The following is a 14,157-nucleotide window of genomic DNA, read 5'->3' as shown; positions in this document are numbered from 1 at the left end:
GTGCTGTGTAAATGCTGGAAAGGTTTTGGGGAGTCAGGAGGTATATTCCTAGCCTCTAACCCGCCCTTGTCGCCACTGTGTTTGTGTGTCGAGGCCAGTTGAGTTTCTCGTCAATGGTAAGCCCCAGAATGTTGATAGTGGGGGATTCGCTGATGGTAACACCATTGAATAAGAAGGAGTAATGGTTAAATTGTCTCTAACTGGAAATGCTCATTGCCTGGTACATGTGTAGTGCAAACGTTACTTTTTACATAAATTACAATCTTCTTTATTTGTAATAACATCCGTATTATATTTACAATTCATTCCAAGTAGAAATGAAGTTCCTTGAAGGGATCAGATCTCACATTGGGAATTTCATAGCTATTAGGCTTCAGAGTAGTGCACCTTTACTTAGAAACACTGCACACACCAAGATAGCAGAGACTGTTACTCATGTGCCCTTTCAGTGGAATGTGTCCACACAGGTTTCCTCTTCTGGATGAAAGACCGAATTCCTTCCTGACCATCCCTCAGTGCCAGGTTGTCCACCATGACCTGTGCAGCAATTTGATATGCTTCGTTTCGGTTGTGGGCCATTTGTTTGTAAAACGTGGCTTTTCCCAGCGCGATAACAGACCTGCTTGCTTCACAGATTTTGTTCGCAATTTTCATAGTCACCTCGTCCAGCTTGTCCTCAGGCACCACCCGACTAACCAGTCCGTGCAGCAATGCATCATGGGCAGAAATAGGCTCTCCGGTAAACAGCATTTCTAAAGCAACCTGTCACGAATGGAATTTATTCAATTCTTCCGCACAACAAAGGTTGAGTAGACAAACACATTCCTTCCCTGATCATATTGACACAAAGTCAGAAGTCACATGACACCAGGTTATAATTCAACAGATTTGTTTGAAATCACAAGCTTTCGGAGCGTTGCTCCATCTGGTGTCATGTGACTTCTGACTTTGTTCACCCCAGTCCAACATGGCACCTCTGCATATTGACACAGGCCAAAGTGCCTTTTTAATATGCCCCCTTCCATATCATTTATACAGACCGTGCCTGCGTTACAAACAGGTTCAGTTCTTGACTCTGTTCCCAAGTCGATTTATATGCAAGTCGGAACACGGTGCAAAACAATTTTAAGAATCGTTCACAAGTATGGGAAACAATTGTATGTTGGATCCTTAAGAGTACGCCCCTGTATGGGATTGCATTTGCAGGTATGAGCATTTATAAGTCAGACATTTGTAAATCGGGAAGCCCCTGTATAAATCATTTGAATGAAGTGGCTGAGGTTAGATACATTTGCTGTGGACACATGGGCCAAAATGGGCAATGGGGCTAGATATATTTAGGATATATGGTTGACGTGGACGAGTTGGGCTGAAGTGCTTTGTACCTCTATGAAGCTTTAACTCTCTAAACACAGCTATGAAAGTGAGTTGCAAAGGAGCCTACAATGAGTGAGTAGGCAAAGATCTGGCAAATGGAGTTTAATATGAGAAAGACTACAATTGTCCATTTTGGCAGAAAGGATAAAAAAGAAGCATATTATCTAAATGGTGAGAGGTTACAGAGCTCTGAGATGCAAGGACTGATTTCTCTGTCCTTCTCTGATGTGCTGTGGGATCTTTAATGTCAATCGGAGGGAACAGACTGGGCCTCAGTTTAATGTCACTTCCAAAATGAGGATGTGGGCCATTTGGCCCCTTCTTTCTGCTCTGCCATTCAATAAGATCCTGGCTGATTATTCCTGTATTTCATATTCGACATTCCCATCTCCTCATGAAAAGGCCTCTGGGTGTCCTAGTGCACCAATCACAGACTAGTCTGCAGGTCTAGTAAGGATCAGGAAATCTAATAGAATGTGTTGGTTTATTGTGAGGAGAGTTGAATGCAGGAGTAGGGAGGTTATACTTTAGTTATCATCCTGCCCCAGTAGCTACCTGATGAAGGAGCAGCGCTCCGAAAGTTAGTGTTTCCACATAAACCTGTTGGACTATAACCTGATGTTGTGTGATTTTTAACTTAATTATACAGCGCATTGATGTTACTGGTCACAGTACTCACAGAAGAATGTTAATACATTGGAAACAGTTGAGAGAAAGTTTACTGGACTAATCCCTGGAATAGATTGCTTTATGAGGAAAGGCTGGACAGGCTGAGCCTGTATCTTCTGGAATTTAGAACAGTCTGAGGTAACTTAATTGAAACATGTAAGATCCTGAGGGGAATTGACCAGGTGGCTATGGAGAGGATGTTTCCCTCCTTTGGAAGAATCTAGATCTAGGGGTCTTGGTTCAATAATAAGTTACCACCCTCTTCAGTTAGAGATGAGGAAAAATTCTTGATGATCAAGGAGATGAAAAATGATCAGGATTATGCAGGAATGTAGAATTGAAGTTAAAAACAGATCAGGATCTTACTGAATGGGGGAGCAGACTCGAAGGGCCGAGCGGCCTCATCTTGTTTCATGTTTTTACATTTTTGGCTTGGGAAGAACCAGGGAGCACCGGAATGAGGGAATGCTTTTTTATTGGGAAGAAAGGGTCAGCCTGAAAAAGGAAGGTGTGAGTTCTAGTCTCACTCCAAGCCAAAAGCAGGGTTGATGCTTCAAGATAAAAACAATGACTGCAGATGCTGGAAACCAGATTCTGGATTAGTGGTGCTGGAAAAGCACAGCAGATGATGCTTCAAGGGCAGTACTGAGGGAGCACTGCACTGTCAGGGGTGTCATGTTTATTTTTAAGGTGGAGGTCAATGGATTTTTATTAGCCAATGCTATCAAATATTATTGGGAGTGGGTGGGAATGTGGATTATGAAACACAAACAGATCAGTCGTGATCTTATTGAATGACAGGGCAGGCTGAAGGGGCTGAATGGCACACTTTGCTACCATTTCACATGTTTTGGATGAGACATGATACTGAGGCCCAATCTGACTCTTCCCATTTACTGACTGACAGCACACTTTCTGATTATTGCTACTTTGCTGTTTCTGGGTAAAATTGGTTTTTCCTTGTCGACATTACAACAGTGGGTTATAGTCAACAGGTTTATTTGGAAGTACAAGCTTTCACAGCATTGCTCCTTTGTCAGGTAGCTACGTGATGAAGGAGCAGCACTCCAAAAGCCTGTACTTCCAAATAAACCTGTTGGATTATAACCTGGAGTTGTGCGATGTTTAACTTTGTCCAACTCAATCCAACACTGGCTACATTACAACAGTGACTACATTTCAAAAGTACTTCACTGTTTCAAGAGAGCATTGGAATTGCTGGGGCATGAAAGGCGCTATTAAAACGCAAGTTCTTTCCTTTTCTGCCAACAGTCCAGTGGCTCACCTTTCAGAACTTTAACAATTAGCAGCCCTCCACAGAAATCAAAAGCATTTTCAATTGCATAAGATTCCAGTGCTGCTAACAGTGATGGGGAATCACATTTATGATTAACACTTGTAATTCCTGAAAATATGAAATGATTGGGTGACACAGTGGCTTAGTGGTTAGCACTGCTGCCTCACAATGCAAGACACCCGGGTTCAATTCCAGCCTCAGGTGACTGTCTGTGTGGGTTTCCTCCGGGTGCTCTGGTTTCCTCCCACAGTCCAAACATGTGCAGGTCAGGTGAATAGGCCATGGGATTACCCACATTGTCCATAGTGTCTCTGGCTTCTTCAGCCAGAGGGTAGTGAATCTATGGAATTCTTTGCCACATAGGTCTGTGGAGGCCAGGTCACTGGTGTACTTAAGATGGAGATAGATAAGTTCCTGGGTATCAAGGTTGAAGGAAAGAAAGCGGGAGAATGGGGTTGAGAAACTTATCAACCATGACTTGATGGGCTGAATGGCCTAATATCTGCTCCTATGTCTTACAGATGTGCAGGCTAGGTGGGTTAGCCATGGGAAGTGCAGGGTACAGGGATAGGGTAGGGGTGTGGGTGGGATGCTCTTTGAAGAGCCAGTGTGGACCGAATGACCTGTTTCTGTGATTCTGTGATTGTAAGGCATACCTTCCGAGGAAGCGATCGTCCCACAGCGACAGCTGGTGTGGAACAGAAGAGCCCGACATTGACTCCTGGAGTTGCAAACCTCGATTTCTCTGATGCCACCGCGATGTCACAGCTGGCAACGAGCTGGCAGCCAGCAGCAGTGGCTAAACCATTAACTTTTGCAATGACTGGCACCGGCATATCCTGAATCAGATTCATAACCTGTAAATTGTAGGAAGTTTGATCAGCAGAGGGAACCTTTAATTGTACTGCCATCTCACTCCTGAAACCCCCTCACTCAAGATCATTTCTCAGCCCCTCCTCCTGTATGGCCCGCTTCCCATGGGGCTACTGCATGTCTGTATTATCTATAGTAGGTCAGACCAGTTAAGGATGGCAGTTTCCTACCCTAAAGGACATCAGTGAACCAGATGGGTTTTTCTCGACAATCGACAATCGATGATTCATGGTCATCGGTCGACTTGTTATTGAATTCAAATTCCATCATCTGCCATGGCGGGATTTGACGCCCGGTTCCCCAGAACATTATCTGGGTCTCCGGATTAACAGGGAGAGAGTGCGGACTGCAGAAGCTGGAGATCAGAGTCAAAACATGTGCTGCTAAAAAAGCACAGCAGGTCAGGCAGCATCCAAGGAGCAGGAGAAGCAATGCTTCGGGCATACGCTGAAGAGCTTATGCTCGAAATGTTGACTCTCCTGCTCCTCGGATGCTGCCTGACCGGCTGTGCTTTTCCAGCATTACACATTTTGACTCTGGATTAACAATCCAGTGATAATACCAGTAGGCCACTGCTTCCCCTTTCTACTGAGGGAGCAACCCTCTGGACTGGCACTCTAACTTGAGTGACCATGCTGACAGCTCCATGGGCACTAAAGTCCCACATTTGCTCCCTAAATCACTCCACCTCTTTCGGATTCCACCCCACTATCTTCTTATGCAGTTTAGTGTTAAATCTGGCTTGATAATCATCTTTATTTTATTCTGTTAAAGTAACAATAAGTTGCTGTTAAAGGCACAGAATAATTGTAATTGTTATTCATTCCATTAAGTGTAAAATGATCAGCTTACGTCCGTGCAGACTGCAAACACCTCAGCGTGATGATCCCATCCTTCAGCAGATGTTAGTTCCTTGAGGTTGTGGCCAGATGAAAATACAGGCCCTTCAGCTGTATGCACCAATCACACAGTATCAGCCTCGCATGGAAATATGACGCTAATATTACAAGTAGAATAAATAGAAACATTTCTAGCAATGACTCATGAACATATTCTTCTGCTAAATAAGAGTTGATTATTTTCTTGCTTTCTGCACTCTCAGATCTCTGGTGTGGGGAGAGTGAGAGTGACAGACGTAGAGAGGGAGAAAGAGAGAGACAAAGTAAGAGGGGGAGAGAGGGGGAGAGAGAGAGAGAGGGAGAGAGAGAGAGAGACAGAGAGAGAGACAGAGAGACAGAGAGAGAGTAAGAATGGGGGAGAGAGAGAAAGAGAGAAAGGCAGAGAGAGAAAGTAAGAGTTGGACAGAGAGAGAGAGACACACACACAATAAGGATGAAGCAGAGAGATGTGGAGATAGGAATCAGAGATGGAACGAGAGAAAGTGAGAGAAGCAGTGATTGTAGGAGAGAGAGGAGCAGAGGCAGAGAGGAAGACGGAGGGAAAGAGAGACACCATGAGAATGAGAAAGAGAGATAGAGAGGGAGAAGGAGAGAGAGAGATAAGCAGCAAGAGTGGGAGACAGAGGGAGAAAAAGAAAGGGAAAGAGAGAGAGAAATAGGAAGAGTGGGAAAGAGACAGAGAGGGAAGAGAGAGAGAAACAGTGAGAGTGGGAGACAGTGCCAGAGAGTGAGAAAGAGTAGGGGCAAAATCAGGCGTTTGGCACTGGGTCAAAATACTGAGAAGGCTAGTACAGACATGATGGGTGAAATGGCCTCCTTCTGCATTGAAACAATTCTGTAATGTTGCGAGAGACGGAGAGAGATTGAGAGACAGCCTGTATATTTCCCTCAGCACTTTACAGGTAATGAAGGCCATACAGTCCATCAAACCCTTGTTCCCGAATGAGAACTCACACAGAGTCAGCAGCTCAGTGACCATTTTACCCAACTGGTAAACAAAAGACATGGCCAGAATGTTTCTGCTGGCTCTGCTTCCTACCCCAGCAACAGAAAAATCAGCTTCCCCACCAACCAGGGACCTCCCTTCGCCATTTAACCCTCAAGAAGGGGGAGGTGGAACGTGGGGATCATGGAGGAGGCAGGGGAGAGGCCCAGATTGTGATGGGAGTAGCGACCTGATCTCTAAAGGGGGCCGGTAACAGAGGCACTCATTCTGTCTACCTCTCCCTCCTAAGGCACAGTCACCTGACAGCCCTGGCTATACAGGGGCATTGGTGTGACCTCCTCTCCAAATAGTTTTGTCTCTTTATTTAAAGAAAGATGGAAATAAACTGGAGGCTACTGTAAGGAAACCCACTGGATTGATCCCTGGAAGGACTGGATTGTCCTATAACAAGTGCAGACAGGGCTGCTTCAGTTTCCACTGGGGTTTACGAGAGGGGCAGGTGACTTGATTGATGTGTACAAAACCCTGAGAGGTCTCGACAAGGTGTTCTTGGAAAGCCTCTTGTGGTGTGTCCAAAAAAAAAGGTTCCTTTAAAATTAGGTTTACCCTCTTAGGTCAGCGCTGAGGAATTTTTTTATTCCTCAGATGGTTTGTGTAACATTAGGACTCTCTCTGCCTCTGCAGGCAGTGGAATAATTGAATATTTTTAAAAGCCGAGGTGGACGGATTCAGATTGGTTCTGAGGAAGGGTCACCGGATCCGAAACGTTTGGTCTGTTTCTCTTTCCACAGATGCTGCCAGACCTGCTGAGTTTCTCCAGCAATTTCTGATGTCCAGCATCCACAGATTCCCATGGAATCCCATTCTGCTTGACAAGTCCACCCTGACTCTCCAAAGAGCATCCCACCCTAACCCTACAATCCTGCACCTCTCAGGGCTAATCCACCTAGCCTACACATCCCTGAACGCTATGGTCAATCTACCTAACCTGCACATCTTTTGGACTGTGGGAGGAAACCCGCACAAACACAGGGAGAACATGCAAACTCCACACCTAAGGCTGGAATTGAACCCAAGTCCCTGACACTGTGAGGCAGCAGGCTAACCACTCAGCCACCATTCTTATTTCCCTGGCTATGTTTTACTTTACCACATGAGTCTTGCTATGATCGAAGTCGGTCCATTAAATGCTAAATCATGGCTGGAATTACCTGAGATCACAATAACTCGGAGGTCATTGCTTTCTGCATCGTGGAGGAGGTCTCTGCACAGAGATTCCAACATGGCCAGTGACAAAGCATTCCTCTTCTGTGGGTTATTCAGAACAATGGACCTGGACAGAAGACAAGTTACTTTCTGGGAACAGACTGGCATTGGAGGCAGTCCAGAGAAGGTTGATTGGGCTGACACCAGGAATGGAGGCACTGTCTTGTGAAGGGAGGTTGAGTAGTTTGGGTCTGTCCTTATTAGAGTTAGAAGAGTGAAAGGTGATCTCATTAAGGGGCTTGACAGGGTCAATGCTGAGGATGTTACCCCTCCTGGGAGAGTCTAGGAGACAGTATTGTCTCAGAATAAAGAGGTGCCAATTTAAGACTGAACTGAGATGAAATTTGTTCTCTCAGAGGGCTGTGAGTCTTTGGAACTCCTTGCCACAGAGAGCTGTGGGGGCAGAGTCCTTATGTATGTTTAAGGCTGAGATAGGTTCTTGATCAGTCGGGGAATCAAGAGTTACAGGGAAAGGCAGGAATGTGGACGTGAGGAATGTCCGATCAGCCATGATCCTACTGGATGGCAGAGCAAGTTCAAGGGGCCAGATGGCCTACCCCGTTCCTATTTCTTATGGTTGATGGAAATTTGAAATCTCTCTGTTTTGCCAACATTCTGCCCATTTAAGATGGCTGCCTCTTTTACCTTACATTGGAATACTTCCCACAAACCACTGCTCGAGCCCATAAGACCATAAGGCATAGGAGCAGATATTAGGCCATTCAGCCCATCAAGTCTGCTCCGTCATTCAATTATGGCTGATAAGTTTCTCAATTCCATTCTTCCACTTTCTCCTGTAACCCTTGATCCTCAAGAGCCTTTTCTATCTCCATCTTATATACACTCAATGACCTGCCCTCTATCGTCTTCAGTGGCAATGAATTCCATTGATTCACCATCCTCTGGCTGAAGAAGTTTCTCATTTCCGTTCTAAACAGAAACTTTATTTGTTATTCATTGGATGTGGGTGTTTCTAGTGAGGCCAGCATTTATTGCTCTTTCGCTAATTACTCAGGGGGCAGTTAAGAGGCAACAACATTACTGTGGGTCTGAAGTCACATTTGGGCCATACTGGGTAAGGATTAGAGACAAAAACATTGCCGATGCTGGAATCCAAAGTAGACAAGCAGGAGGCTGGAAGAACACAGCAAGCCAGGTAACATCAGGACTAGCCCTGAAGAAGGGTTATACCCAAAACGTCGACTTCTCCACCTCCTGATGCTGGCTGGCTTGCTGTGTTCTTGCAGCCTCCTGCCTGTCCCTCCTGATGCTGCCTGCCTTGCTGTGTTCCCCCAGCCTCCTGCCTGTCCCTCCTGATGCTGCCTGCCTTGCTGTGTTCCCCCAGCCTCCTGCCTGTCCCTCCTGATGCTGCCTGCCTTGCTGTGTTTGCCCAGCCTCCTGCCTGTCCCTCCTGATGCTGCCTGCCTTGCTGTGTTCCCCCAGCCTCCTGCCTGTCCCTCCTGATGCTGCCTGCCTTGCTGTGTTTGCCCAGCCTCCTGCCTGTCCCTCCTGATGCTGCCTGCCTTGCTGTGTTCCCCCAGCCTCCTGCCTGTCCCTCCTGATGCTGCCTGCCTTGCTGTGTTCCCCCAGCCTCCTGCCTGTCCCTCCTGATGCTGCCTGCCTTGCTGTGTTCCCCCAGCCTCCTGCCTGTCCCTCCTGATGCTGCCTGGCTTGCTGTGTTCTTCCAGCCTCCTGCTTGTCTAGACTGGAAAAGGATGGCAACTTCCTTCCCTAAAAGACATTAGTGAACCAGATGTGCTTTTCCTGATCAGCAGCAATGGATTCATGGTCAGTTTCTTTAGAACTATTGAATCCTTGCCCTGGCAGGATTCGAACCTGGGTCGCCGGGACATTAGCTGGGTCACTGGATTAACAGGATACGACTAGACCATTGCCTCCCCGCCTCTGTGAGAGGAACTGTACACGGTCAAGGTGCCACTACTGCCAACCCTGTACCAACCTATCTGACTAAGAACAGTGCCCTGAACCTGGGGGGGGGGAGCTGTATAATTTCTAATGTGCCCTGAACCCAGGGGATGGGGGTGGGGTGGGGTTCAGTGTAATTTCTAATGTCTAGATTCGTGGTGCTGAAAGAGCACAGCAGTTCAGGCAGCATCCGAGGAGCAGTTAAAATCGACGTTACGGTGAAACGCTGATTTTACTGCTCCTCGGATGCTGCCTGAACTGCTGTGCTCTTCCAGCACCACTAATCCAGAATCTGGTTTCCAGCATCTGCAGTCATTGTTTTTACCTAGTAATTTCTAATGTGCCCTGAACCTGGGGGGAGGGGGGGGGTCTGTGTAATTTCTAATGTGCCCTGAACCTGGGGGGAGGGGGGGGGTCTGTGTAATTTCTAATGTGCCCTGAACCTGGGGGGAGGGGGGGTCTGTGTAATTTCTAATGTGCCCTGAACCTGGGGGGAGGGGGGGGTCTGTGTAATTTCTAATGTTCCCTGAACCTGGGTGGGGGAGGGGGGGGTCTGTGTAATTTCTAATGTGCCCTGAACCTGGGGGGAGGGGGGGGTCTGTGTAATTTCTAATGTGCCCTGAACCTGGGGGGAGGGGGGGGTCTGTGTAATTTCTAATGTGCCCTGAACCTGGGGGGAGGGGGGGGTCTGTGTAATTTCTAATGTTCCCTGAACCTGGGGGGGGGGGTGGGGTCTGTGTAATTTCTAATGTGCCCTGAACCTGGGGGGGTGGGGGTCTGTGTAATTTCTAATGTGCCCTGAACCTGGGGGGGTGGGGGTCTGTGTAATTTCTAATGTTCCCTGAACCTGGGTGGGGGGGGGGGTCTGTGTAATTTTGAATGTGCCCTGAACCTGGGTGGGGGGGGGGGGGTCTGTGTAATTTTGAATGTTCCCTGAATCTGGAGGGGGGGTCTCATTTCTAATGTGCCCTAAACCTGGGGGGGAGGAGGGGCTGCGAAATTTCTAATTTGCCCTGAACCTGGGTGAAGGGGGGGTCTGTGTAATTTTTAATTTGCCCTGAACCTGCGGGTGGGGGTCTGTGTAATTTCTAATTTGCCCTGACCCTGGGGGTGGGGTCTGTGTAATGTCTAGTGTTACCTGACCCTGGGGGTGGGGGGTCTGTGTAATTTCTAATTTGCCCTGAACCTGGGGGGAGGGCGGGGGGCCTGTGTAATTTGTAATGTGCCCTGAACCTGGGGGTGGGGTCTGTGTAATGTCTAGTGTGACCTGACCCTGGGGGTGGGGGGTCTGTGTAATGTCTAGTGTACAGTGCCTGGCCTGGTCCACGTCCAACACTGACCTGATCCCATTCTTCTGAGTCCTGGTTGTCAGTTTATCACACTGAGCTGTTTCACTGACACAGCGGCCTGGCGTGTAAATAGACGGTAACCATCCCGTCGTGTCTCTCCCCTGGAAAGGCCGAACGGAGGCTCGTGCAAACTCTCTCAATTTCCTGAAATACCTTCCAGCAGCAGCTACACTCCCCATGGTGCTTCCCCAACTGTTCGTACAATACAACAGCCCCAACACAACCTGAAACTCACAGCTAAAGTTCCACCTACTTTACAGTCCATGCCAGGAGATTGCTTGCTTTTTCGCAGTTTTGTTTTGGGGAGGCAATGGACCGTGAGAATATTAATCCAGACACCTGGCTAATGTTCTGAGTTCAAATCTGACCATGGCAGATTGTGGAATTTGAATTCAATAACAAGTCTAATAGCACCTGATGAAGGAGAAGTGCTCCAAAAGCTAGTTTTTTCAAATAAACCCGTTGGACTATAACCTGGTTTCGGGTGATTTATGACCCTTGTCCACCCCAGTCCGACTCCGGCAGCTTCACATCAAGTATAATGATGACCATCAGTCTATTGTTGATTGTTGGAAAAACCCATCTGGTTCACTAATGTCCTTTAGAGAGGTAACTGGTGTCCTTTCCTGGTCTGGCCTACATGTGACTCCAGACCTACAGCAATGTGGTTGACTCTGAACTGCCCTCTGGACAATGAGGATTGGACAATAAATGCTGAAAGACCGCAGTGGTTAACGATGCTCTCCACCGCATCTCCTCCACTTCCCGCTCCTCCGCCCTTGAACCCCGCCCCTCCAATCGCCACCAGGACAGAACCCCACTGGTCCTCACCTACCACCCCACCAACCTCCAGATACATCGTATCATCCTTCGCCATTTCCGCCACCTCCAAACAGACCCCACCACCAAGCACATATTTCCCTCCCCACCCCTATCAGCGTTCCGGAAAGAGCACTCCCTGCGCGACTCCCTCGTCAGATCCACACCCCCCACCAACCCAACCTCCACTCCCGGCACCTTCCCCTGCAACCGCAAGAAATGCAAAACTTGCACCCACACCTTCCCCCTCACTTCCCTCCAAGGCCCCAAGGGATCCTTCCATATCCGTCAGAAATTCACCTGCACCTCCACACACATCATTTACTGTATCTGCTGCACCCGATGTGGCCTCCTCTACATTGGGGATACAGGCCGCCTACTTGCGGAACATTTCAGAGAATACCTCTGGGACACCCACACCAACTAACCCAACCGCCTTGTGGCTGAACACTTTAACTCCCCCTTCCACTCCGCCAAGGACATGCAGGTCCTTGGCCTCCTCCATTGCCATACCATGGCAACACGACGCCTGGAGGAAGAGCGCCTCATCTTCCGCCTAGGAACCCTCCAACCACAAGGGATGAATGCAGATTTCTCCAGCTTTCTCATTTCCCCTCCCCCCACCTTTTCTCAGTCCCAACCCTCAAACTCAGCACCGCCTTCTTGACCTGCAATCTTCTTCCCGACCTCTCCGCCCCCACCCCCACTCCGGCCTATCACCCTCACCTTAACTTCCTTCCACCTATCGTATTCCCAACGCCCCAAGTCCCTTCTCCCTACCTTTTATCTTAGCCTGCTTGGCATACCCTCCTCATTCCTGAAGAAGGGCTTATGCCCGAAACGTCGATTCTCCTGCTCCTTTGATGCTGCCTGACCTGCTGCGCTTTTCCAGCAACACATTTTTAAGCAATAAACGCTGAGCCAGAGATGCCCACACACTATGAATGAATAAAAAGAAATCATAAATGTTGTTTCATTGTAAATTGTATTTTTTCCAATTTGACCCATGAGTTATATCTTCTATTTGATCTACTTTTATAATGCCTTGGAAAATACCATGGCTCTTTTGTGCAAATGGATTTTCACTGTCCATGTCACCTGGAATAGATCTCACTTGAAACATTTCCCTAAACATCGATGCTAATTTATTTGAAAAATGTTCGTATCCGGAGGAGGCGGTCTTGTTGCACAGTGGGAAACTCACTGAGTTCAGGTCCCGCCCTATAATATAGCCCAACAGGTTGATTATAAGTCTGGGGTTTGGGCCTGAACCATTATAATGGACTGATCCTGATGGAGATTCATGATTGTCAATACCCACTTTGGGCATGGTACTTCATAGAAAAGATGGAATCCCTACAGTTCGGAAATAGGCCATTCAGTTCATCAAGTCCACACCACCCTTCCAAAGAACATTCTACCAAGACCCACCTCTATAATCCTGAATGTGTCGGCTAATTCACCTAGCCTGCACATCCCCAGTCACTATGGGCAATTTAGCATGGACAATCCACCTAACCTGCATATCCTTGGACAGTGGGAAGAAACTAGAGCACCAAGAGGAAACCCACACAGATACAAGGAGAATGTGCAAACTCCACACGGTCACCTAAGGGTGAAATCAAACCCGGGTCCCAGGCACTGTAATGCAGCAGTGCTAACCACTGAGCCACCATGCTGTACATGAACGGTGAGTGAGTGAGTGTATCCTAAGCCACACACTGATCAACTCCTAAAGAACAGTTAACTCATTGTGGTTCAATGGCAGTGCTCCTGTTTCTGCATCAAGGTTTGGGATTTAATCACAATTAAGTGGCCTCTGGTGCAGTACTGTGGGAATGCTGCACTGTCACGATTGCCAATTTTAAGGTGAGGTGCTCAGGCCTGATTGTTTTTTCCCTCTCAGGTGATTGTGAAAGATCCCATGGTACAAGAGCAGGACAGATTTTTCTGTTGTTCAAGCCAACATCGATCCCTCAACCCATGCCACAAATCAGATTATCCTGTCCATCTGTGGGAGCTTGCTGGGTCCAATACAACAATGACTGCCTTTTATGAATAAAAACCACATAACTGGTTGTGAACTACCTTGGGACTTTCTGCTGGGAAATAAAAGAAAGAGGTTCTTTATCAAGTTGCAAGTCTTTCTTTCAACTGAAGAACACAAAATGGACAGAGTTTCCACTCTTGCATGTTACCTGTGCAAGGGTATGGGGAGAAAGCAGGAGCTTGGCAGGAGGTGAATGATGCTTGGTTGAGGAGACAGGTAACCTTACAACCTTCAAATAGCACTTGGACGATGGGAGATCTGGTGATGGGGAAAACAAAACATTCTGTGTATTTAAGAGCCGTTCTGGTGTTATATATATATAGTTTTTAAAAAGTACTTGGATGACCACTTGAAATGGCATCCTAATGGAGGCTATGGGCCGAGTGCTTCAATGGCAGATGTGGGAATGAAGACAGGCTTAGCTATGATGCCTACTGTAGTCGAATTGCCAGGAACACTGGCTGATCCAAAGGGTATGAGAGTGTATATGTGTGAGAGAGTGTGGGGAATGAATGTATGTTTTAAACAGGGTGGACCAAAGCAGCAGTTCGAGGGTGAACACAGTGTGGAGTGTGGGATGAAGAGGCTGCTCAGGGGGAGGGGAGTAGCTGCAGGTTGTAGGGATTATGTGGGGAGGGGGTGGGACCGTTTGTGCGGCGGGGCCGCTCCATGTTTCCCCCCGGAGC

The 14,157-nt window shown here is 47.6% G+C and overlaps 1 protein-coding gene across 1 annotated transcript; it reads right to left on the bottom strand.

Moving 5' to 3' along the window:
• Positions 1–243: 243 nt before the first annotated feature.
• Positions 244–10,802, bottom strand: echdc3 (enoyl CoA hydratase domain containing 3). Its single transcript, XM_072563022.1, has 5 exons — positions 10,594–10,802; positions 7,273–7,394; positions 5,069–5,166; positions 4,000–4,200; positions 244–762 (listed from the first exon to the last, which is right to left on the bottom strand). Exons 1-5 carry the CDS (start codon positions 10,779–10,781, stop codon positions 430–432), a joined length of 942 nt encoding a protein of 313 aa, XP_072419123.1. The 5' UTR covers positions 10,782–10,802; the 3' UTR covers positions 244–429.
• Between the last annotated feature and the right edge of the window lie 3,355 nt (positions 10,803–14,157).

The sequence above is a fragment of the Chiloscyllium punctatum genome, chromosome 44 (genome assembly GCF_047496795.1).
Source record: "Chiloscyllium punctatum isolate Juve2018m chromosome 44, sChiPun1.3, whole genome shotgun sequence".
Lineage (NCBI taxonomy): Eukaryota > Metazoa > Chordata > Chondrichthyes > Orectolobiformes > Hemiscylliidae > Chiloscyllium > Chiloscyllium punctatum.
Note: the sequence above shows the minus strand (reverse complement) of the source record. Positions and strands in the feature narration are given on the sequence as shown.

Bases quoted from the DNA above. Each gene is read 5' to 3' on its own strand.
- echdc3 (XM_072563022.1), bottom strand. From the start codon at position 10,781: ATGGGGAGTGTAGCTGCTGCTGGAAGGTATTTCAGGAAATTGAGAGAG. The intron at 7,395-10,593 runs GTCAGTGTTGGA...TCTTCTGTCCAG, and splicing joins ACTCAGAAGAATGGGATCAG to GTCCATTGTTCTGAATAACC. The intron at 763-3,999 runs GTATGCCTTACA...CATTCGTGACAG, and splicing joins GACGATCGCTTCCTCGGAAG to GTTGCTTTAGAAATGCTGTT.